At 46.6% G+C, this 26366-nt stretch overlaps 1 protein-coding gene across 3 annotated transcripts in view; it reads right to left on the minus strand.

The window, feature by feature from the left end:
• The window catches only part of Epb41l4b (erythrocyte membrane protein band 4.1 like 4B), a 149332-nt gene that overhangs the window by 24561 nt on the left and 98405 nt on the right, over window positions 1-26366 (minus strand). For 2 of the 3 annotated variants that reach the window (XM_051162278.1, XM_051162264.1), the window contains exons 16-21: window positions 23308-23510; window positions 20946-21064; window positions 13703-13828; window positions 8925-8992; window positions 5516-5614; window positions 1418-1595 (exon numbers count right to left, since the gene is read on the minus strand). In XM_051162278.1, the coding sequence (XP_051018235.1) occupies window positions 1418-1595; window positions 5516-5614; window positions 8925-8992; window positions 13703-13828; window positions 20946-21064; window positions 23308-23510 (793 nt within the window). Of the gene's footprint in view, window positions 1-1417; window positions 1605-5515; window positions 5615-8924; window positions 8993-13702; window positions 13829-20945; window positions 21065-23307; window positions 23511-26366 lie in introns of all 3 variants that reach the window. The other variant, XM_051162272.1, reaches the window with a different exon arrangement.

Genomic DNA, 26366 nt, shown 5'->3' on the forward strand with positions numbered 1-26366 from the left:
CATGTGAATGGATGAGCTAGAACCCACTGGACTCTCCTGTCTTGCTGTCAGGGCACCTGTTCCCTGTATACACTTTTCCTCAGGAAGTTGCTTGGGCCACAGCCATCTTTGGCTTATCACGCACTCGGACAGGAACGGGTTCAATTGTATTTGAACCAAGCGCCAAAGAGTAGCCACGGACAGAGTCACACAGAGAAAAGCAAGAGTGTTTCAGGTAAGAGCCCTGTCACCACCGCTCATATTTGCAATTCCTGAAATTTCAAGCTGACAGAGTGATATTTCCCATTATTAAACTATTAACGCATCTTATTCAGTGTAAGGCATGGGATGGGAACACGTCTATGTTTTCTATTTTTCCAAATTGTCCAGTACAGAGTGGGGCTGGGGAATACTCCTCTTCCCTCTATTATTTTTGTGATATTTTAAAAGATGGTTTAAAACATTTTTTAATCGTTGAAAGCTACATTCATTTGTTGCATGTTTGTGCACACACATGGGTACACATATGCCGCAGTGCCAGCGTGGAAGTCAGAGGACAACGTTTGGGAGTCAGTTCTCTCCTTCCACCATGTAGGTCTCGGGGATCCAATTCAGGTCCTCAGCCTCGGTGTCAAGCACCAGTAGTTACTGAGCTACCTTGCTGTTCCTTAAGCTGGATTCTTGACAGAATTGAGAGGGAGGGTGGGAATGGGAGATAGGAGCGAGGCGATAACACTTGGGATGTAATGTGAATAAATTATAATAAATAAAAGTTTAAAAAAATGGATTATTGATCGTTTTCAAGACAGGTCTCACTATCTAGACGGTCCTGGAACTCACAGAGAGCCACCCATCTCTGCTTCCCAGACTGAAGATATATATGCCCCCCATACCCAGCTTTAAAGCCATCCAGGGCTACATAGTGATAGAAAACACTACTCCCAAGAATCTCTTAAACATCCCCTAAAGCACAGTGCACACTGTTTTGTTTTATATCATAAAATATCTCTCATAAATGGCTGACATATATTTTGGGATCAGGGTGCATGAAAATATGTTTTTTCTACTTTCATTTTTAATTGTCAACTCTTTCTTTGGAGCCAACTTTAATCTCATCATTGTAAACTGGCTTTGCTTTTTAGAGACAGGTCTCACACTAGCCTTGAACTCATTACATAGTAGACTATGACCTTGAACTTCTGAACCTGCAGCTACCCCCTGAGTTGGGAAAATGGGTGAGTGCCACCAAGCCTAGTCTATATGTGCTGGGAATCAAGTACCTGGCTTTAACTCTACCAACTGAATTAAATCATCAGTCTGGTTTCACTGTTTTTAAATGTATGCATACAACTGATTATGCAAAGTTTAAAAGCTCAAGCCAAATGCCATTCACTAAGTGTGTATTATGCCTCGAGCCTTCCCCTCCCCCCCTCCGTACCTTGGTCCCTGGGGACAGTGGGCTCTTGACTTCTGACTTCTGAGGTGAACTGACTTTCTGGATTTTCGGGGACGCCAGTGGCACTGAGACTTGAGTGGCAGACATCGTGGTGGTTGTGGTTGTGGCTGTGGTGGCTCCCACTGCCTCAGCTAGGTCTGGAGGGAGGTCATCTTCATCACTGCGGTTACTAAAAGCACATGAAGCTCTGCTCATTACAATAATACACAGGGTGTGAGGGGTTCAGGGAGGGGAGGGCAGGCCAAAGGAGGACAGGGCTCTCCAAAGTGATGCCCGCTCAATATCCAATTTGGGCTGGGTTTTCTGCCATTTGTCTGTGCACTCTTGCACACATGCACACATGCTTGCATATGTGTGTGTGCGCGCGCGCGCGCGCGCGCGTGTGTGTGTGTGTGTGTGTGTGTGTGTGAGAGAGAGAGAGAGAGAGAGAGAGAGAGAGAGAGATTGTGGTAAAATACACATAACAGGATATTTATCATTTTAACCTTTTTTGTTTGTTTGTTTTTGTTTTTTGTTTGTTTGTTTGTTTTTTGAGACAGGGTTTTCCTGTGTAGCCTTGGCTGTCCTAGACTCGCTTTGTAGACCAGGCTGGCCTTGAACTCACAGTGATCCACCTGCCTCTGCCTCCCGAATGCTGGGATTAAAGGTGAGCGCCACCACACCCAGCCATTTTAACCACTTTTTAAAACATATTTTATTGATTTATTCATATCATTTTAACCATTTTTTAAATGAACAATTCCAAGTTGGACATGGTGGCACACACCTCTTATCCGAGCACTCGGGAGGCAGAGGCAGGTAAATCTCTGTGAGCTTGGGGCCAGCCTGGTTTACAGAGTGAGTTCCAGGATAGACAGGACTACACAGAGAAACCTTGTCTCGAAAAACCAAACCAAAACCCAAAATAAATAAATAAATAAGTGAATTAGTTAACAAACAAACAATTCCATGGTGTCATATACATCCACAGTCGTCGAGCCACCCCACTATGAAGCCCTCAACTTTGCATTAATTCTAACACAAACTCTTTGGTTACTGAGCATCGACTCCCCGTAGACCTCTCCCTAGTAACCGTAAGTCTGATCTTGTCCCCATCTCCATGATCTTGCCTATCCCTGAAGCCTCAAGGAAGCATGGGATGCTTTTGAAGTCTAGCAGCGCTGTGCTACTCATCAAAATGCCTTTCCCTCTTATGTTGAGAAATGCTCCATGGCTGTACCATAGTTTCTTTTACTCTTGTTCATCTGTCTGTCTGTCTTTCTTTTTCTTTCTTTTCTTTTTGTTTTTTTCGAGACAGGGTTTCTCTGTATAGCCTTGGCTGTCCTAGAACTTGCTCTGTAGACCAGGCTGGCGTCATACTCACAAGAGATCTGCCTGCTTCTGCCTCCTGGGTGTTGGGATTGAAGGCCTTTGCCACCACTGGCCCACCATAACATATTTTCTTAGCTGTGTATATGCTAGTGGACAGTTGGCTGGACACTCATATCACAGTAAGTCAAAGCAGACACAGAGGGTGTATACTGTAGACTCCGCTTTGGCGAGGCAGCAGGAATCAAACTAATGAATCAGCTCTCACTAGCCCTTTATTTTGTTTTAAGATTTTAAAATTATTGATTATTTTTATTTGTGTGTATATGCATAGATATGTGCATGTGCCTAAGGAGGCCAGAGGTATCAGGTCCTCACAGCTGAAGCCACAGGCAGTTCTGAGCTACGTGCTATGGATGCTGGGACCCAAACGCTGGTCCTCTGCAAGAATAGCATGTACTCTGAACCACTGAGCCATCTGCCTTGCCTCGTTTTTAGTTTATTTTTTAAAAAGCAAGTCACACAGTGAGTGATACAAATGAGTAGGGGTGAATACTTTTTTTTAACCTCATGTAAAAGCACTTTAATCCTAAAAGCAAACTCACTATTTGTTTGTACATAAAAATCCATTAAAAAAAAACATAGCTTACAGAAGGAAGTTATCTAAAATAGGAAAAAGTTCCAACTTCTTCCTTCTAAAAGATTTATTTTTATTTTTTATTTCTCTGTGTGTGTGTGTGTGTGTGCGCGCGCGCGCGTGTGTGTGTATGTGTACGCACGTGCCACATGTGTGCAGGTACTCTCAAGAGGCCAGAAGAGAGCATCAGATCCCCTGGAGCTGGAATTACAGGCAATTGTGAGCCACCTGAATTGGCAATGGTGGGGGTGGGGAATGTCCTCTGAAAAAGCAGCAAGTGCTTTCAACCACTGAGCCTCCCCTTATATTAAAAAAACAAAATAAAATAAAAAGTCTTTTGTCTTAACTTAGAATTTACAGCATTTAAAATTTAAAATTCAGCTTTGTTTCAGTTTCTGAGGTAATTCATGATAATCTCATAAAATCTTGCTGTTGTTTTATGAGCGTAGCCCAGGCTATCTTCAGTCTGCTGCTCTTCCCGCTGCTGCCTGCCAAGTACTGAGACTGCAGGCGTGTGCCACCACACCTGGCCTACAAGACATTCTAATAAGTTTTTGTGGAGAAGGACTTTACCTTCAAACTCTTTTGCTGAGTGCAGTAGTACGAAGGTGGAAACGATTTTATTTTTAAACAAGAGCTGTGAAAAAAATTTCCCTTCCGGGCCACCTACAGTTAGTCATTACTTAAGATGATTACCTAGCCCAAATGAGTGATAATAACATTTTGAATTTTGAAATAAAAGGAAATGCAAACCCTGCCAGGCTTGTCCTGGGGGAAGATTTTCATGGTTTAATTTGTTCCCCAGAGATCATTACAGCTGTTAATTTATCTGAGTTCTCGCCACTCTGGTCCTAGAAACCCCGCTGCTATATACCCCAAAGTTTCCATCCAGGTTACTGGAGTGGCATGTGTCTGCTCTACGGCCCCTTGAACATGTGTCTTCACCTTCCGGTGAGGAGCTAACGGCACATCTGCGCTGGCTGTCTGGGGATTGCCTCCGGCACTGCACCCCAACCTTCACTTTGCATCCCGGATCCGTATACTGTTTCTCAGCAGCACAGCCTCGAACTCACAGAGCTCTGCCTGACTCTGCCTCTCGAGTGCTGGGATTAAAGGTGTGCGCCTCACCAGCCAAGGACAATACAGGTGGTAAACTTTAAACCCCTACCCAGATCTAGCCAATCGTCAGAACAGTCTCCACACTTGAGAGGAGAGTGGGATATGACTTTCTCACGTACTCTGGTGCCTCACATTTGACCATGTCCCCGGGAGGGGGAGACCTGGTGGCACTTAGAGGAAGAACAGCAGGTTACGGAGAAGAGACTTGATACCCTATGAGCATATACAGGGGGAGGTAATCCCCCTCAGGAACAGTCATAGGGGAGGGGAATAGGGGGAAAAGGGGAGGGAGGGAAGAATGGGAAGATACAAGGGATGGGATAACCATTGAGATGTAACAAGAATAAATTAATAATAAAAATTTAAAAAATTAAAAATAAAATAAAATAAAATAAAAAGCATTTAAAAAAAAAAGGTGTGCGCCTCCACCACCCGGCTCTAAAGGCTTTTGTGAAAGTCTGGCCAAAGGCTGTGTAATTATCCGCCATGTAGTCCTCCTCTAGAGTGTGGACTGGGCCCGGCCATGTTTCCAATACACAGACTATGGCAGAAACATAGGATGTGTTTTCACGTTGTTGGCTTCCTCTCTGCCTCCTAGTACGTGCTCTCTGCCAGATAAAGCTCACAAGACTCAGGGTAACCTTGGTCCAACAGCCTCCTTGGCCATAGATTATGATAGCAACCATATAAATGAGCCTTCAGAGGCAACCAAGGCCCTAATAGGACAATTTGTAGCCTTTTGGGACCCAGAGAGGCTGTGCTAGACTCCCAATCCTTAGCCATTGTGAGGTGGTAGGCACAGAACTCTGGGAACAGTTTACTTGACCATAGTCTGTGAGGACAAATGTACCCACTGTGTGATGTTTTCATGGAGAGATCTCTGGTCCTATTTCAACAAAAATGGAAGTTGGGTGGAGTTCGGGGGGATGGTCATCTGAGAAGGTGGCCGGGGTAGGGCTGAGGTGTTTATAACTGAACATTCCTGCGTAGTGGAGGTCGATAGGCACAGGACTCACAAGCTATATTGCCTTGTTAACCTCCTCACTCTGGGAGGCTTGATTTCCGGCTTCTCCGCAGCTGGCTGGGCGGTCTCCACACGTATAGGAATGGGACTCCTAGAGACATAGGAGGAAAAAACCAACAATTTAAAAAAAAAATGTCGATGTTCTTGTATTAGCCTTCTGGACTGCTTCTAGGTTAAAATACAGCTTATCAGTAAGTGGATTCTGGAACTCAAGAAATCCAACCGCCCTTGACTCAAGTGTTTTACTTAATAACGGAAATTACATTACGAATACAGAAAAGTCCAAACTCAAATGAACAGGCCAACTTCACAGAGACGAGAATATTGCGAGTGGGGAGCTAAATGTAGCTGGGTAAGGTACCAAATAAAACTGCCTTGCCTTAAAAGCTCCCCACCCCCTGAATGAGGATTTGGTTCATAGGCAGGTCTTGTTGTAAAATGAATGAAGAAAACCCCATGGCTAATGCAGATTTAATTCCCAATAACTTGGTAGCCATGATATTAGTCCAATAGGCCACAAGGACTGTAACTATAGTATATAATGAAGCTACAGTGAACAGTAAATACATCCACAGTATATTGTTTTGTTTCGTTTGTTTTTTGAGACAGGGTTTCTCTGCGTAGTCGTGGCTGTCTTAGACTCACTTTATAGACCAGGCTGGCCTCAAACTCTCAAAGATCCACCTGCCTCTGCTTCCCAAGTGCTGGCATTAAAGGCGTGCGCTACCACGCCAGGCCCCACAGTATATTTTAAGTGAAACTGTATAGTCAGAAGAACTTTAGGACTGTTTCTAAAGCATTTTAATACCGTGTACATGGGGAGATGTGGCTAAAACTGCTTGCTGCCCTTCCAAAGGATCTGAGTTTGATTCCCAGCACCCAAGCTGAATGGTTCACGACTACCCATAATGCCTCTAGGGGATCTGCTGCCCTCTTCTAGCCTCTCAGGGTGCCTAGCACAGGTGTACACACACATACATAGAAATAAAGTAAAGGCGTTAGGTTTCAAACCTGGGACAAAGGGCTGAGGTGCCTATTTAACCTATCAAAGTGGACCTGCCACCAGGTTCCCTACTTGTTACAGGGTATGGCGGCATACCCCGCCCCCACCCCTGAACTCTCCAGCCCAGAGGGTTGGGCTGCCTTCACCCCAGCTGCCCTTCTCTACATAACCGAACCATTTTTGGCTACCCACTCTATATGTACCTTTGGCCTCATGGCTGCTGCACCTGGTTCCTTGCTCTCCTCTCCTTCCCCTCCCCCTCTCCTCATGCAGCCCTGCTCCGTCTGGTCATGTCCACTCTGGACTCTCTCAGATGTCCCGGCCTCTGGCTGTGCTCTCCCACAGATGCACAGTAAACTTTCTCCACCATACATAGGAACAGTCATGTCTTTTACTTTCCTTTTTTATTCCTTTTTTTTTGTTTGTTTTTCGAGACAGGGTTTCTCTGTGTAGCCTTGGCCATCCTGGACTCACTTTGTAGACCAGGCTGGCCTCGAACTCACAGCGATCCGCCTGCCTCTGTCTCCCGAGTGCTGGGATTAAAGGCGTGCACCACCACGCCTGGCCTTTTATTCCTTTTTTTAAGATTCAAAAATATATTAAATTTTCCTTTTACTTTTCTTCAATCATTTATGACAACCCAATGGCTCTATTTAAAACCTATTTTTTTTTTAAATTGTCATATTTTTATTTAATTATTCTCTGAGCATGTGCAAGCATGTATGTACAAGGCTGGAGAACAGATGGCATGCATGGGTCAGTTCTTCTGTTGTGTGGGTCTGAGGATTAAACTGAGGTTGGCAGGCTTGAGAGCAGGCCTTCTCATTTAAGCTATCTTGCCAGACCCAAAACAGTGATTTGTAAGAACAGTCTTTAATATATTTTTATGGTCATGACTAATTTCATGCTTTAAAAAAAAATCAGTAATTATCGCCTACCACTAAAGAGGCAGGAAAACAAGTTGAGGCTCCAAGCAAGGGACCCCTGAGAAATCAATGAACGCCGCTGCGCTTCCATTTTCCCTTCTGTTCAATGCCTCCTTATGTGCAAGTGTGCAGCTAGTGCCTAGTAAATGCTTGATGAATAAACACAGGAAAGAATGAATAAGGAATTTGAACCAATGTGCTAAATTCATGTTTCTCTCAGGCCAGAACCCCAGGGTTAGCTGCACATGGTCCCTGAAATGACTTCATCTCCTAGGGTTCTCAGCCTGATGCAGGGAAGACCACCAAAGTGAGAGACTGAGTGGAGGCCTGGCTGAATGCAGGGTACCATCCTCACCACCCATACATAGCAGGGGTCCCAGCAGAAGGACAAAGGGGTAGGGACCAGAAGGGAAGCAGGGAACGACTTGTCAGGAGGGACCTCAGGCTGAGTTTACTCTGCAGGCAATGACTGTGATTAAAGGTTTTAGTCTGGGAGTGGTTTGCATTGCAGATAGGTCCTCAGAGGCATGAGCTGGACTCCAGCCTGAACTAAGTCCCTGCGAAGCCCAGGCTGGAGCGTATCCCTGAAGCATGCAAACTTGGATCAAGGACACAGACAGGCAGTCATAAGACAACATAGCAAAATGCTAGCTTCTGCTTTGAGCATCAATCGAGTGTAGCGATTCTCTGTGACACCCAGGCATTCACTAAAATGCCTTTTCCTGCCCCACCACCACTCCCACGCCCACCCACCCATACACACAGGATCTCAAGGACTGGGTGGTGGGTCTCGGGAGTGTAGTGTTTGTTTTATTCATCTGTTTTGCGTGGTTGGGGATCGAAACTCAGGGCCTTGAGCACGCTAGGCAGGACCTGGGATTTTTCAATAAGAGACTCTGTTGTACCTTAGGTGGGAGCACCTCAGGGAGCCCTCTGAGGAGCACGTGATGGTAGACCATCAAGATGGCAATAAGACTGCCATGATAATAGGGTGTCAGTCACTAGGCATGAGGGGGGATTCCCCTGGGGCACGGGGTGGTGGAGATGGTGGCTGAGAGTATCAATGAACCCATGTGGTTCCAGTTCTGACAAAGCCCAAGGAAGAGTAGTGAGCAGAAGGCAGCCGGGGAAAGGGCGTCTTTCCTGTATTATCAAGGATGACTCCAGTCTGAGAGCAGAGCTTGGAGCATCTTTCCTCGGGGGTGGGGGGGTGGAGGCAGCTCTATGTGCTTCGGAAGCCCCCAGAGGAAGCTGAGGAGGAGGCTGAGTTCCTTGCTAGCCCAGCAGGCAGCAAGGTTAAACTGGGGGCCAGCAGCCATCTCCAGGCTGAAAGGAAGTCTGCGCACTCTCAGCTTTGTTTTCCCCTCTGTGCTTTGGTCACCCAGCTCCCCCAAGAGGAATGCTTCCGGCATAACCGGCATAACGCAGAGGGCACAGCGTCATTTCCCCAACTCGAACAAGAAACAACAGACCTGACATTTGTGTCCTGGAGACTCGATTTCTTATTGATATTTACAAATGGGGGCTCCTCTTTTCCAACCTGTTAAAAAAAACCAGGTTAGTCAAGTGTAAATAGCTGGGCAGGTAAAACGTTTCCAGGTCTTCTGCATTCAAAGGATCACAGAGGCGGGAAGAAGCACAGAGGCAATTCATCAACTGTTTAGTCAATCACAAACTTACTTTGTTTTCACAGTAAACTACATAAAAGAAGTTTTCTTGAGTCATTCGCTTTACCGAGGATTAAGATGTGAACCATGCAAACACAACCAATCCGTGCAGCCATACTCTTACCAAGCACTTGCTGTGTGTCAGTTCCTGCCTGAATGAGAAAGGGGTGGTGTGGGAACAGCAGCCCCGCAGTTCAATCCCTTGCGTCACTCTATGTATCAAGAACGAGAACGGGCTACAGGCTCAAGCGGCATTCACAATTAGAACTCTAAAAGGAACTTGGAATCCTGTACATCCAAGGAACAAACCCGGAAGGAATGATGTCATTTGATTTTGATACAAATCTTATCTTCCTCCCTCTGGCAAGTCCCTGAGAATGACAAGGGAGGAAGGACACCCACACAGCCAGCCAAATAGCATGTACACGCCAGTCAGTGGGGGAGATGCCCAGCCCACAGCCCTCATGCTCTGAGTAGGTGTTCAGTAATGTCACAGAGGGCGCGGAAGTCCACACGTGGATCCAGCTCCAGTTCCTGTCAGAGTCTACTGCCAAGTCACAAGTCAGGTCCACTGGCTTCCTTTCCATCTTGCCTGCGCTCTGCACTGACCCAGTAGGGAACTGGCACTTAGCCCCTGGCAGGATGCTGGGCTGCATACAGCACCTCTCCACCACAAACTCTCAAGTCACGCTAACCCGGGGATTTCTGTGGTAGGGTCTTGCAATCCTGAGAACACTAGTTCTGTGAGCGGGAGTCACTACAAAGTGGTCCATGCCATTAGAGGGAAGGGAAATAAAGTAAAGCAGGTTCCTCTCCTGCAGAATTTCTTGGAATCTATGAGGCTAATAGGCTGCTTTGAAGGGCAAGGTGGAGTGGTCGCATCATCTCTAGAGTGGTCAGTGAGCATCCTGCAGGGCCGGCATTGCTAGGATTATTGATCTCATGCCTGCCTCTCTTCTCGTCCACTGCTTTCAGGCCCTTCCACCTTGTCTAGCCAGTATAGCTTTCTTTTCTTTGGGTCTATTTCCCCTCCTTTCCCACACTTTCCAAAATGAATTACTTTTGACACATAATACATCTTCTCTAAGCAGAAACCTGGATCCTCCACAGAGGATTCGTGCAGCACAAGACCCCTGGGGACACGGCAGAGCTTCCTAATATGCATAACATCGACTTTCTAAGCAATGAAACATGTACCACATTTATTTGCTTGGTGATTGTACAAAACAGCACACCTGAGAATGACACGACGAGTACAGTTAAGACAATCAGGTGTGACTGTGACTTGAAATAGCTGAGTGTTTTTTAAGTGTATTACACTCGTGTGTATGTGTGTGCACTTGTGTGTGTGTGTGTGTGTGCGCACTTGCCCAGTATGCACATGGAGGCCAAAGGACCACTAGGGGGAGCTGGTCCTCTCCTTCCACCATGGAGATGCTAGGCATGAGACTCGGGTCATGAGGGTTGGCACCAAGTGCCCTTATCATTTGAGCCATTCTACCAGCACCGAGATCGCTCAGTTTGAGGTGAAGCATCACCCTGACTGTCCTGTAAAGAGTGTCACCGCCATCGCTGACAGCCATCAGTGTCCCCGATAATTCCCTAACCCCAGTCTGTGGTTGTTCCTGTTTGTATGCCCGTGAGATAATGTAAGACACGGGCCAGCAGCTCCTTGGTGTCCTTTACTTTTCATAGTTACCTAGGGTGGTGGCCTTTAATTTGTTTTGTTGGGTTTCTTTAATTTGTGAGTGTGTGAACTGTACGGGTGTGTAGTGTACGTGCATGAGTGTGTTCAGGTATGCAGAGGCTAGAGAAAGGAGTCAAGTGTCCTCCTTAATTACTGTCTGCCTTTAAGGTCTCTTGCTGAACCTGGGGCTAGTGGCTTTTCAACAAGACTGGCACCCAGGCAGCCCCAGCAACCCTTCTGTTTCCACCCCAATAAGTACTGGGGTAACAGGCATGGGCAGGACCACACCTGGCTTGTATAAGCATGCTGGGATCTGAATTCCAATCCTCAAGCTTAAAAACAAAAACAAAAGAAAATAAAACAACAACAACAAAAAAAGCTTTTAGCCTCTGAGTTGTCTCTTCTGCCCCTTGAGAAGAAATCTTTTTGCGGGGGAGGCTTTCGAGACGGGGTTTCTCTGTGTAGCCTTGGCTGTCCTGGATTCACTTTGTAGACCAGGCTGACCTCAAACTCACAGCGATCACCTGCCTCTGCCTCTCGAGTACTGGGACTATGTTGTCTCAAGCTGGGCTCTAGCTCTTGTACTTAGGAGACTTTTCTGTGTCAACCTCCCAAGTCCCTGGGACTTCAGGTATATACCACCAGACCCAGCTGCCCCCCCCCCCACTTTTCAAACTAAACAATTGAGGCTCAGAAAAGTTAATGGATGATTTTACAGTGAGATTACTAAGAAATAGATCAGGACTCAAACCAGAGACAGTAGTTGTCAACCTGTGGGTCACAACACCTTTGGTGGTCAAACGACCCTTTCACAGGGGTCACACATCACATACTTACATTATGATTCATAAAAGTAGCAACATTTCAGTTATGAAGTAGGAATAAGATAATTTTATCATTGGGAGTCACTACAATATGAGGAACTGTACTAAAGGGTCGCAGCATTAGGGAGGTTGAGACCTCCGAAGCAGACCATCTGGCTTTCCAGCATCTAGTCTATACTTCCGGTTTACAGCACAGCCTCCCAGTGGAAGAACCCTTGTAAGCTTGCTCTTGTGTCTCTCGGCATCTTCTGGCAGGATTTAAATCATACAGACCGTTATAGATGTAAACAGAGAATGAAGATATTACTGAGAATTTATTCTTGGCAATGTAATTATACATAGTATATTCATAAGGACTGTCAATGTCAATTCTTACATATTGCTCTAACGAGCTCCTGGACAACTATAGCTTATTAATATTCTCTTTTTACTTTGTGTGTGTGTGTGTGTGTGTGTGTGTGTGTGTGTGTGTGTGTGGTGTGCAGGAACATGCCTGACATGTGGAGGTCGGAGGACAACTTTAAGGGACTGAACTCAGAGGGTGGTGGCAAGCAACTTTAGCCACTGAGTCACTCTGTCAGCCCAACCATACCTTTTTATGTGCTGTTTCCAGGGTGGGGATAGACAATGGGTTTCTCCTCGAATGGCAACAAGTGACTGGTGTCACTGCCTTAGAACCCTCATTTAGGGTGGTATAAAAGAGTGTAATTAAAGAGTTACTATGGAGCCAGTGATACATGCTATGATGCCAGTCAGAGGCCTTATGGCCGGTATTACCCTATCATCTCCAAATTCACCCCTCCTCCTTGGGCTTGAGCAAGCAAAGAGCGGTCCCTTTGCTAACAGGGGGCGCTAGAGAGGAGGAATGCTTGGCTTCATATTGTTAGGGGTTACCCCAGCCTGGTTTCTTCAAGTCTGGTGCCCCACTCCTCCTCGGGAACATCTAAGTCAGGTCTTGGTATCGTGGCACTGGGAAATCCAGTGTCATCCTATCCATCACAGACACAGCATGGCAGAATGACACCACGTCCCTGCCCCATAGGTCGCTGATGAAGTCAGATGCCAGAGCAGGGTGTGGGGACCTGGTCTCAGGAGTCTAAGTTTCGTCAGCGTGGGACTCAGAATCCAGGCACTCCAATGTCCGTATTTGCAGAATCTCCCCCACCCCCCCCCCCCCCACCCTCCACCCCCGTTTTGGGGATGGAAAGTGCCTCCTGGAGTCGCCACCTCCAGTCCCTCAGAGTAGGGTGACTCAAAGTGCAGTTCGGGGAGCTGGTTAGGCAGGCAGATCATGAGCCCCCACACTGACTTCCTGAACCCTCGGGGATGGGACACAGTTCTGCTGAGGGCCCTTATGCAACTAGCACGAAAGAATTGCTGTCTCTGGGAGCAGGCGCTCACTCTGTCTCTGTTGCTGTCTTTGGATCCCTTTCCCCTAACTGGCTGCCTTGTCTAGCCTCAACAGGGGAAGACGTGCTGAGTCCTAGGCAACTTGATATGCCAAGGCTGGTTGGTATCCACGGGAGGTCTCCCATGGGGAGGGGTAGGTGGTGGGAGTAAGGGGGAGGATTGGGAGGAGAGGAGGGAGGGGAAATGCAATTGAGATGTTAAGCAAATAAATAACCTAAAATAATAAAGAACCACCGTCTCCCATGTCTCTGTCTTCCATTCATTTGCATAAGTAAACCACACCCAGTTAGTAATTCTTTGCATTAAAACCCAGGTTTCTTTGAGTTAGTGAAACAGCTCAGCATGTAAAAAGTGCCCGCTGCCAAGGCTGAGAACCAGAGTTCGAGCCTTGGGACCCCCACATGGTGGAAAGAGCGAGCTGACTCCTACAAGTGGTCCCCTGACCTCCACAAGTACTCCATGCATGGAGCCTTGCATCCCTCCTCAGAAAGAAATAAAATAAAATGAAATTAAAAATAAAATAAAATAAAATCCAGGCTCCCATACCAAGAAGTGGCGCCTATCTCCATACTGGACCTTGACTGGTGCTGCGTGCCTGCCCTCCTATGTGGCACTGAGGAAACCCTGTCACATGAAACAGAAGGAACATTCACGCCACATACCTGGGCATTCACACGAGAGGCATTCTCCAGCTGTGCTTTCAAAATGTTACACTTCACGTGATCTGCCACGGGTGAAGGCAGCAGCGGGGTCTGAAGGGTCTTCTCAGGAACTTTCTTTTCCTCGGCCTGAGATAAAGCAGGATGCGGGTGACACATTGTGAGCAAACAGAAAAGAAAACACACGTTCCCCAACAACCACAGCGAAAGCTAAGTGTCTGGGTGTGTGTGTGTGTGTGTGTGTGTGTGTGTGTGTGTGTGTGTGTGTGTGTGTCCTGCTACACTTCCATTTATGCTGCTAGTTTCCAGTGCAGAGGCTTTACACATATCACCATACTCTCTAGCGAGGGAGGGACTGGTCTAAGACAGAAAGGGGCCCTTCAGAATCAGGCAGCAAGAACCAGAGACAGGACACAGCTTCCTCTTCCCGAGCCCAGCCTCGAGCTATCCCCACACACTACCTCAGAGATAGCAAGATGTGCCACTGACTTGCAGGATAAAGAAAAGAACATGAAATGCTTGCTAATATTTGTTCAGTAAATCTTGCTGAAAACCATGACTCTCAACAAGGAATTATATATATCTCTGTTACTTTCTTAATCAATTTAATTTCTATGCAACAGATGGGATCCAAGGCCTCATGTTCTATGGTAGACACACACACACACACACACACACACACACACACACACACACACACACACACACACACACACCCCTTCCCCCAGCCTCTGTATTGTTGACTTGAGGAATTTGGTACCAATTTTACAATTTCTTCCATCTCCTAAGTATTAAGTTGTAGTGGGAGTTTTGGTTTCTTTTAAAGCTCAGTTATGTAATGTAAATATGTTTTTCTTTTACTCCCAGGTGTGGGATATGAGGCTGCTTTAGAGTGTCCACAGCAGTAGACTATTTGTCTCCTGTGGGCTCTGAGAGGGACGTGATCTTTGCCAGCTGCTGATAGTTTAATTCTGGGGACTCTGAGAGGGAATAAATGCCAGAGCCAGGAGAAGGATGGGGGGGTGGTGGTGGTGGTGAGGGGGGAACTCTGAGGAAAAAGGCGCTCCTGCTCCCCCCTCCTGCTGCTCTTGGTTGCTGTTGATGCAGTTTAAGGAGAAGATGTTGGAAATATTCTATGAAGATTGAACTTGCCCCAAGGAACCATAGGATCTGAACCAGCAGGAAGAAGCTCAAGAAACCGACACCCCCTTTCCCCACTCTCCCAAAAAGAAGGTTTTCTTTCTCTCCTATCTGGTGTTGGGGTGTTGGAAAGGATTGGGGTGGAGAAAGGAGGTAGAGGCATAAGAAATCCAAATAAAATAGATTTTAAAAATACGAGTAACAGTAAGTGAATACATCCCTAAATTTCATGTGGCTCAGTTAAGATGGATTGCCCTAAGACTATACACTTATACTTGAATCATGTTCAAAGAAAAACATCTTTGAAATCCAAGGCTTTGTAACTACTATTGTAGTAGACATGATATTTACATGGTGGTTAAAATAAAAGCTATTCATCTCTACATGTAGCCCTGAAATGATCTTAAATGACATCCATGCCACTTCAGGGAAATAATGTCTGATTGCTCACTATACTGTAGGTGATGGTCATTGCACATCCCAGCACAATATGGTGCTAGAGCTAGACTTGGTGTCTAATAAACACTTCATATAGACAATTATGGTGACACCCACTTATTATCAGAAGAGATACGTGCTTAATAAGAAATGCGTAAGACCTCATGATTGCTAATGCCAATTCAGTGGTCTCAGGAGGCAGTCTGGCAGGTCAGCCACTGTGTACCAAGGCAAGAAGGGAATGTTCTAAAATCCTCCACTTCCTCGAGTTCTGAACTTGTTATTCAGTAGATCAAGGCCAGCGATGGTTAGGCATGGTGGCACTTGTCTACTACCCTAGCACTCAGGAGGAGGACACCGGAAGATGGTGAGTTCAAGATGAGCAGGGCCCATATACTGAGACCCTGTTTCAGAAAACCAAAAGTCCCATTAGTTATCTTGGTATCCATTGTAGAAATACCATGAAAGCCATGGAGGAAGTGCAGGGCAAGAGGCCAGCTAAGGTATGTAAGGTATTTAAAAAAAAAAAACAAAAACAAAATAGGGCAAAGAATCCAGTTTCCTCAAGGAAGCTCCAATAAACAAGAAGAGCCATTTAGTTATAAACAGACAAAGGCAAGTGTTCTCAAATAGAATTTCAGTCCTTTCTCTGTAGGGCACTATCAAATTGATGATGACACTGATGATAATGGTAACAACCATGATATCGATGGCGACAACCAAAATAATGATGATGACGATGACAGCGATGGTCATGGTGATGATAATGACGACCGTGATGATGATGGTGATGATAAAGAAAAATGCTGGTACCTGACATGTACTACGAGCTTATGTATTAATAGCCAGCCATTGGCCACATATTTCATGTGCAGGGCTCACTGGAGTTTCATTTTTTTCCATCCTATTTGGAGGTAGGTATCTTTTAAGTGTTTTCTTAAAGTTTTTATTTATTCATTTAGTGTGTGGGTGTGTGGGGATGGGCGAATCAGAGGACAACTATGGAGAATCCGTTCTCTCCTTCTACCACGAGGGACCATGTGTGAACATAGGCTTGGCAGCAGCATCTTGCTAAGCCTCCTTTGCTGGCTTCTCTTGCTGGTACCTTCATCAGACAGCTATGGGATGGTGATAAAGTTTGGTGGAGCCCAAGGTTCAATTCCAAGCTCTCTTCCTTCAAAAGGGAAAGATTTACATGATCAGAAGAGAAAGCAAAAATATCACTTACTCCAATATGCAGATGAGAAAAAAACAAAGCAGGGCCATGGGATGCCACAGAGGGAAACAGAAAGGTCAAGGTCTAGAAATAGAGCTTCTGATGAAGCCCAAAGCCAGAACTCCCAACCAGCCAACCACGCTAGCTCCCTAACCTCTCTCCTATGCCATCTCCACCTTCATAAGAACTTCAGATGCTCAGTGAGAAAAGAGAAGAGTATGAATGGCTTTCTCATGCTAGATTCTGTAGTTAGAAAAGAAAATCCAGCAAGGTATGTCTGGGATGTGAGAAAAGTAATAACACTAAAACATCAAGTTGGCTTTGGAAAAAATGGTACATCTGATTAGATTCATTATCCCAAGGGATGGAGCATCTTCCTTTAGGAAAATAAGTAATTTACATACAAATTGTTATCTTGAAAGGTAAGGTTTACAGTGTGGGTTTTGGGTAATTTATTTTGTGTTTGTAAATCAGCTACATTAATTATTTCATACTTGGATGGACTTTTTTCATAGATATACTAAGAGTTCATTTGTAGTTGGTTTTAATTTGGGGAGCGGCATGTTGGCAAACAGGAACTTAACAAGTTAGGAACCCATTAGGGGGTTTTGACAACGGCTTACAGGGAAATGGTTATCTGACAGTAAGTAGTGAAGACCTACTTAATAATGAAATGCTGCTAAAATAAGAAAAGGATTCAGCATTGGTGCCCCACCTCCCTTAAGTTAGTTAACCTAACCTGCTATTTGGGACACAGAATTCAAGCTGGCTCACTCCTGTCCCAGCCGAAACAGTATTGCTCAGCTACATGAGTCACCTCCATGGAAGGCCAGTATGAAATTTGCAAAATGAGCGCATCTGTAAGGTACTTGCCTCCCAAGTGTGAGGGCCTGAATTTGGATCCCCAGGAACTACATGCAAAGCTGGGCAGGGTGGGGCATGTCTGTTATCTCGCTGATGACAAGAGGTTGAGACCTGCAGATCCCTGGAAGCCCACAGGACCAGCTAGCCTGGCCTGAGTAGTGAAGTTCCAGGCCAATGAGAGATCAGTCTCTAATAAAGGTGTAAGGTGCCCGAGGACCAACACACAAGGCTGTCCTCCGTCTTCCACACATTCACACATCTACACACACACACACGCACCCCACACTCTCATGAACGCGTGCATCTGCATGCACACACACACAAAGGTGTCTCCACGGGACATTACAAGACCACAGTTCCAGCTCGGAGGATGGCTCCAACTCTGTTGTGTTGTCTGTTTTAGAAACACCATATTTTTATATTCAGTTTGAAATGTGGAAAGAGACTACATCATCTAAGGTGGCATTAAAGATTCAAGACATACAAATGAGTGACAATGGGGGGTTATAACTGGGGATAGGCCATCTGTTTGGGGAAGCCGTCTGGGGACAAGGAAACAACCAGATGTATATTAAAACTTGTGGGAAGGAGTGTAAGCTTTGTCACAGGTGAAAGCAGTCTTGGCTTTGCCCTTGGACACACCACGGATACTCCCTGAGATTAACCTTGAGATGGACTGGGTGGAGCCATCCTGGGTCTGGAATTCAAAAAGCAGACCTGGGGACTCCACCTGGACTATATTGTGTTTCTAATCGACCCTCAATGGGAGAGGGAGACCGCCCCTTACACGTGACAGACAGGCAGGCCAAGACCACAGAGAGGAGCAACAGGTTGAGACTGGGCATGTGGATCGGGAAGAGGATCAGTGAACAGGCCGGACTGGCGCACAGGCCAGAGACACGAAGGGACCTGTCCCGTGGAACGGATACCGAAAGGTTCACTCTTTTTTCCCTCTTGTGTAAGCTAGTTGGGTTGTATAATAAAGTTTAATTGTTAAAAAACGAGCCAACAGAAACTGCTGATACAGATAATTAAACACATGGAAAATCTGATAAGAGGGAAATTCCTCCTGTCATTCGGGGTACCACTTGAAAAAACGTAGGGAAAACCCTTAACTGAAGAACAGTGACCTAAAGAACCATAGAAAAATGGAATTAGAGGTGGGTCCATCTTTGATGTGGGGGAAAAAAACCACTGAAGCCAGGGGTTCCCATTTGAGGTGTCACGCTTACCGTGGAGACCTACTGCAAGAAATAGCTCTCTTTAAATAAAATATTATATTATATTTATTTATACATGAGCAGCATGTGCACAGCTGTTTATACTCAGGTCAGAGGATGACTTGTAGGAGTCAGCCCTCTCCTTTCTCCATGTGAAACCCAGGGATTGAACTCAAGTTGACGAGCTTGGGTGCGAGTGCCTTTGCCTACTAAGCCAGCACACTGCCTCCCTCCCAAAAATGCTTTTTTTTTTTTTTAAAGACTTATTTATTTATTAATCTGTAGGCAGACAGTTCTCTACCTGCATGAAGAGGGCATCAGATCTTTTTTTTTTTGTTTTGTTTTTCGAGACAGGGTTTCTCTGTGTTAGCCTTGGCTGTCCTGAACTCACTTTGTAGACCAGGCTGGCCTTGAACTCACAGCAATCTACCTGCCTCTGCCTCCCAAGTGCTGGGATTAAAGGTGTGCGCCACCACGCCCGGCTTTTTTTTTTTTCTTCCCCAGATCATTTTATAGGTGGTTGCGAACCACCATGTGGTTGCTGGGAACTGAACTCAGGACCTCTGGAAGAGCAGCCAGTGCTCCTAACCTCTGAGCCATCTCTCCAGACCCCAGAACGCTTTCTTAATAATTAAGAAACACATAGAGGCTGAAGCTGGGGCTCGTTTGGTAGAATACTTACCTAGTGTGCACAAAGCCTTGGGTTTTATTCCCAACACCACATAATTTGGGCATGGTGGTGCATGCCTGCAACCCCACCAATGGGGAGGTAGAGGAAGGAGGATCAGAGTTCAAGGCCATCTGGGGTCCATAGCAAGTTCAAGGCCCACATTTTGGTAACATGATACATTGTATCAAGAAAAAAAAATTTTTGCAAGCCAGTTGTGGTGGGCCATGCTTGTGACCTCAGTACTGGAGAGGTGGACACAAGAGGATTCCTGGGGTTTGCTTGCCAACCAGCCTAGTCAAGTAGGCAAACTTCAGGCCAGTGAGACACCCTATCTCAAAATGCAGTGCGTGGGCCTGATTATCATCACCCTAGGTTGTGCTCTGGCCTACACACACACACACACACACACACACACACACACACACACACACACAGGTACATAGTCAATACATATACACAAAAAAGTAAAAATAAAAGAAACATATGGAGTAACTTGCTGTGTGAGGAGTAAGATCGTAGCTACAGGGATTCAGTGCTTTTTCAAATTTTCATTTGTGCCGAGGTCTGAAGTCAGGACCTTATACACGCTAAGCACATGCCCTCCCACTGAGCCACTCCCACCTCCCTCCCTCCCCCCCGCAACCCCCCCCCCGGGTGAATTTCTCTGAATGGGACAGAAAGGTGGGCAGTGATGGCTTGAGTGCTTGAGCTCCAGGGAAAAGCTTGGTGCGACCCCTTGGAAGAGCAGGTGACTCTCCTGGGTGTCCTACCACAGTCATGGCTACTCACGCATGTGAGTTCTCTGCTAGGTAACATGCTGCACGTCCTTTTTGCAATAGAGCTTACATGCTATGAAATTCAGGGTAGGCACCTACTAAAACCATGTGCACTGTGGAAGAGGAGTTAAAACACAAGAAAAAGTAGAACCATGTAAGGGGCAGAGGGTGCTCCCTCATCAAGAAGGCAAGTGAGGCTCTGTTCCTGAAATAGCCTAAGCAGAAAGGGCAAGAAAGCAGCCGTGGAGATTCTGGGGAGCTGGATCTGGCTCGGTAAGCACTGTGCAAGCACAGGGACCCAAGTTCAAGGCCCAGAGCCCACGTAAAAAGGCCGGCACAGAGCAGGAGAACTGGCTCAGCAGTTAAGGCAAGCTAGCTGCTCTTGCCAAGAACCAAAATTTGGTTCCCACAACAGGTACAGAACCCAACACCTTCTTACAGCCTTGACAGGCACACACATGTGTGCATATCCACATAGGCGCACAAACATACACATAATTTTTTTTAACTCTTTAAAAAAAAAAAACTGAATGTGGAGGTGCCTGATGGCAGCAGGACAGGTGGGTGGGGTTTTGTGCATCCAACTTAGCCTACTAGGTGAGTTTGAGTCCAATAAGAGATTTTGTCTGCAAAATGTGTATGTGTGCACATACACATGTGTATTTGCATATGCAGGAGCATAAACACACACACATGTACCTGCATGCACACACGAGTACACACACACACACACACACACGAGTGCATCTGCATAAGCAGAAGCATACACACACACATATACACACATGTGCATTTGCACATACAGAAGCACACACACACACACACACACACACACACACACACACACAGCGCTAGAGTGGAAACCCTGAGGTCCGGGCCCCTGCTGCAGGGCAGCACACTGCATGCAGAGCTGGGCTGGCACCTTGTTTATGTTGATGTGCAGGGCAGGCCAGGGTCCCGCAGCCTTCACCGTGTCCAGCTCCAGCTTCTTCAGGTGGGCGGCTGCTTCGCTGTACAGGGCAGGTGCTCCTGGACTCAGTTCTAGGACATGCCAGAAGGGGGGTAGGGAGGAACAAGTGGAGGTTCAGATGGCAGCTGGACACAGGAGCCAGAGGCACCTGCAGGAGCCACATTTCCAAATCCTTTTCTGTCCTCTCCTGCTTGGTGCTGTACAAGAACACTCGATGTCAAGGTTTCGTAACCTTACTCCCTAGGATAGGAGCGGAGTGTCCCTGGGCATGTTGTTTGACCTCTCTGAGTCTCTGGGCCATTTAGAAATGAAACTAAAAACCACTTTTTTTTTTTTTTTTTTTTTTTTTTTGCAGGGCTACTGTAGTATTGAGATTATTCTCATAAAAAGCTTTCAATGAGGAAATGTCCTTTACACACTGAAAAGATGGGTGTCCAGGCTGATAGGCACCGCAAGGTGCCTCGGAGAGTTCCGCTATGTTTGTAAAATCAAAGCCGTTGGCCTTTTGTATTGTGTTGCATTTGTTTGCCACCCCCCCCCCCAACTAGCTCGGATTTATCCATTAACACATTAAACATTCACTAAATATTAAATATTCATTATACAATGAAGCTTGTGTTTTAATGCTTGTTAACAACTGCCATCTGGGGAATCAAAATAAACAAATGCGGCATGATTCTAGTCTAGGTGCGGGGAAGACAGTCCACATAAAAGCTCCAAGAGCTATTCTTTTCCATCATTGCTATGGGCACAAGAAAGAAGACAACCCCCCTACCCTGGCGCGGATGGCAGAAGCGTGCAGGGAATGCTACACAGAGAGCATGTGAGCTACCTCCTGGGGCTGAGAGAAACACATTGCAGACAGAGGAACCATCAGGCACAAAGGCCAGGGCTGGGATTGCATAGTACTTGGTGAAAGGACAGAAATCCTGTGCAGCTGGACTGTGGGAAGAGTGGGGAAGGCAGAGACTGCAGGGAAGGCTTTGGAGGCTTTGGAGTCTTGTGGTGTGGCCATGCTCAGAGTGTGCACTTATCCAGGCGCAGTGAGGAACAGAAGGTCTTAACACTGACATGGGCAGCTTCTGGGGGGACTGTACTGGAGGAGGGACACTGTTAGGAGGGCGTGGCAGTCGCCTCTGTGCAAAAGGATGAGGTGACCGTGGGCAAGGGTAGCCTGGTCAGTGTTTAGATTCTTTTCCCCAAGGGGGCCGGGGGATCCCATCTTCCCTTCAGCTAATCTCAAATGGCTCTTGTGGTCTGAAGATGAGGGCTGAGTTGCTGCTGAGCTTATCTGGACCGCTCAGAGCTGCATGCAGTGTTAGGCTAGAAGGTTCCTTTGACAGTCACTGCACACCCTCTCTTGTGTTCACAGAGAGGCCAAAACCCAGAGAGTACCCTGGGCTGCCCAGTGAGAGCCAGCAGCGACCTAGCCTCTGAGCACCCCTGCCTCAGTGCTCCTGAAGTGCTACATGAAAGTGGAAAAAGGGCTCCTGGGGGGTGGAGGGAAGCCGGGAAAGAAGCAGAAGTTATACTTGAAAAAAAAAAGTCATAATGAAAGCCAACACTGAATGCTAGTTAAAAACAAACAGACGTAGACTGGCAATAAAATGATGATGAAAATGAAAAAATAAGCACCCTGTATGGTGGTGGCCCACACCTTTAACCCCATTACTCAGGGAGGCAGAGGCAGGTGGATCTTTGTGAGCTTCAAGTCAGCTGGTCTACATAGTGAGAAAGAGAAAAAGAAAGGAAGGAAAATAAAAAGAACTAATTCTTTGCTTCAGTCAATCACAGACAAATTTCTAAAGAAAGGAAAATAAAAAGTGAGTTTCTAGAAAATAATACAATATACAAGATATCAGCCCCTTCTTATTAGAGTGAGCAGGGGCCAAATGAGTCATACTGCCAAGAATATGCCTAACTTCTTACTTTATTTTTAATTGTCTATAGGATGGGCCACAGGCCCACTGGATGCCTGACATCCCTTTGCTATTGGAAGCAAGGTCACAGAAGGCCAGAGGAGATTTTACTGTGACCAAGATGGTAGAAACCCCGGGCACAATCTGACACCCTTTTTTCCACTGCTGGAGCCTGGGAGCCTTCCCTGAGCACAGTGCTGGCAGAAGTCTAAGCTAGGGGACAAGAAGGAGTGGCCATCTGTAACAAGGTGGAAGCAGGAAATCCCCAGGTCTAGACTGCCTTGCCTCCAGTCTCTATAGGCCCAAGTTGCCTAAACCCCCGTAGCCATGGCAACACCCTGCTCCTGTCTCCCACTGGTCCTTTCCACCCCACCCTGCTCCTTCCACATACTCACTGGTGAGGGTCTTGCTGGAGTTCGGGGACCTCAACGGCCCTTCCTTATTCTCCAGGGTCAGTGAAAGGCCGTAGTTAGAGTGGTGCTGGTGCTGATGGTGGTGTCTTCCGGAAGCTTTGGAGGCAAAAGGTGTGCCCCCGTTCTCCTCTAGGCCAAAAGGCAGCCGTTCTGTGGGGCTGAGTGCTGGGGAGGGGAGCGGGTAGCTGGAGCAGGCAACAAAGTCAGGATTTAGAACAACATAGTGTTTTTGTAACACCTCAAAGGCCCAGAGGCTCAAGAAACAGACCTCTACTTAAAATTGGGCATTGGGCCAAAGCACGTGCAAAGAAAATGAACAAAGTGGGAATTTTTATGTCACCAATCTGACGTCTTGAACCTTAAAAATGTCTTCACTTTGAAATGGAATAAAATATCTTGCATTTTAAAAACTCATTTTCAGGGCTAGAGAGATGGCTTGGTGGTTAAGAGCACTGGCTACTCTTTCAGAGGACTTGGGTTCAGTACCTAGCACCCATGTAGCAGCTGACAAACATCTATAACTCCAGTTCCAAAGGACCTGATGCCCTCTTCTGGCCTCTACTGGCACTGCATGTACATGATGCCCACCCCCCCCCACCCCCCCACACAGGCAAAACATTCATACACATAAAAATAATGTTTTTTAAAAAAAGACATGCTCTAAATGCAAGGTGGAAGAAAGAAAACAATAAATAATGCTCAATTGATTATATTATAAATCAAAGTCTCTATCCATGTCACATGCAGAAAGCCCTCCTTATTTATGTCCCTGCTCTGATATTTCTTCTCAGGTGGGTGGCCCGTAATTCAAGCATGGCCAGCCAGAACATCCCACAACTCTGTTAAGAGAGATTTGATCCAAATGCACTCACTTGTTCTAACTTTTAACAGGTAAAAGCTAAAAGAGAGGAGCTCTCTTCCAGGTAGTTCACAATTGCCTCTAACTTCAGCTCAGAGGACTCACTGCCCTCTTCTGGCCTCCTCGGGAACTGCACTCATGTGCACAAACCCATACACATACCCATGTAATTAAAAACAAAACCTTCTAAAAAGTATATTTCTTCGAAGTGCTTATATTAAAATAATGCCTTAACATATGTTCTTCAACTAAATGTTTGTTTTTCCTGCCTGTAAAAGAAATTAAAATATTTTATGGATTCTTAAAGTCCTGGCATGCCAGGGCACCATGTTCACAGTGTACAATGAGTAAGTTAGTTCTGGCCATGAGGATGTAAATTGGAGTTTCTTGTGACCATCTTTCCAAGACATAAAGACAAGCAGGAGTTAAATGTAGCAGAGCGAGAAACACTCTGATGGTATCATTTGAGAAGCTAGATTCAGCTATACCAGAAGCTGATACTCCTGCCAAGCCTTTCAACAAGGTTCAGAGACTGCATTGATTTGTTGACTGACTGACTGAGGTAGTTGGGTTTCCCCTTTATAAGTCACAGAGACTAAACAGTACTCATTATTGTTTTTATAGGAGAGAGTAGATGGCTGTGGAATCTAAGAAGGGTAGAAGGAGCCATTACAGGTCTATAACACAGTATGGGCAACGGTCAGGTGAGCGGGAGGCACAGGGTATATGGAGAGAAGAGAGTGAGAGGGAGCCAGCAGGAAGGGCAGTTCAAATGACAAGCTGGACTAGTTTGAAGGGCAAAGAGTGCAGAGTTATCATCTGAGCAATGAGGGACTGTGGAAAGGGTATGAGCTGGCCTCTGGGATGTGTGAGTATGTTTTGGGGACACTGGGGAAGGAGGCAGGAATGGGCCTGGTTAGCAGACACAGAGCAGAGTCCAGAAGAAAAGGTGTGTGCATGACACCATCGATGCAGGAGCTGGACTCTTCAGCCACCCTGGCTGGTCTGTGGAGACATGTTCAAGGGCGCTCCTGTAGAGGTTCTCAACCTGTGGGTCAGGACCCCCCCACAGGGACCGGCGGGACCCTCTCACAGGGGCAGCCCGGACACCTCTCACAGGGGTCGCCAGGACCCTCTCACAGGGGCAGTCCGGACACTTCTCACAGGGGCAGCCGGACGCTCTCACAGGGGCCGCCAGGACCCTCTCACAGGGCCCGCCCGAGACCGTCCGAAAACAGATTTAACATTGTGATTTACAACAGTAGCAAAATTACAGCTATGAAGTAACAACAAAAATAATCTTATGGTTGGGCGGGGGTCACCACATTAGGAACTCTATTAAAAGGTCACAACATTAAGAAGGGGGAGGACCACTGACATGGAGGAAGTGGAAGGTGGCAAGATTTTGACCCCTGGAGGATCGCTACCCTCATCTCTCCCCCTTAGAAACAGTTCATGCTCCCCACCTTCCTATTGGAAGCAGTAAAAAAAAAAAGCACACCGTGTTGGAGCTGGAAGTCCTTCTCCTCTCTGCCCAGCCACAGCCTTGCAGGGGACCCTTGACCACTGTCCTACAGAACAAGTGGGACAGCATTCTGGACTCTTCCATAGCTAAGAAGCTGTACAGCTAGGATTTGTACATCTGCAGACTGCAAAGCCCATTGGCATGATCTTCCCGTCCTTCAAATGGATTAAAGATAGTTGCCCTATGAGGGTGCAGTGGGGCTCCCAGAGGAGCAGATATCCTTTTGGGGGGCTGGGGATGGCTTCCCAGGCTACGGCTAGTCTTCCTCTGCCTTGATCCTCATCACTTCCAGCCTGCTCAGAATCTGAGTTGCATCGAGACTGTCTAGCCATGAGGGGTAGATCAGTGAGGAGGTGAGAGGGACAGAGAGATAGGAGCAGCCATTGGCTGGATACAAGAGATCATGGAGACATGGATGGGTGAGAAAATGGCAGGCAAAGAGCACATTCCCAATGGAAGATGGAGAGGGGGGGAGTGAGGGATGTTCTGATGCACTTCAGATGTTCATATTGAGTGTGGGAATGAGCACCCGCAGGGAAACATAGCCAAGAGCAGAGAGCTGGCATGCCATCCGGCCTGGGAGAGGAGTTGGAGAGCTTTGAGGAAGAGTTCCTGAAAGATGGCAAATAGACACCACTTCAGATGCCAGAACCTTCT

Source organism: Acomys russatus, chromosome 2 (assembly GCF_903995435.1).
Source record: "Acomys russatus chromosome 2, mAcoRus1.1, whole genome shotgun sequence".
In the NCBI taxonomy this organism is placed as follows: domain Eukaryota; kingdom Metazoa; phylum Chordata; class Mammalia; order Rodentia; family Muridae; genus Acomys; species Acomys russatus.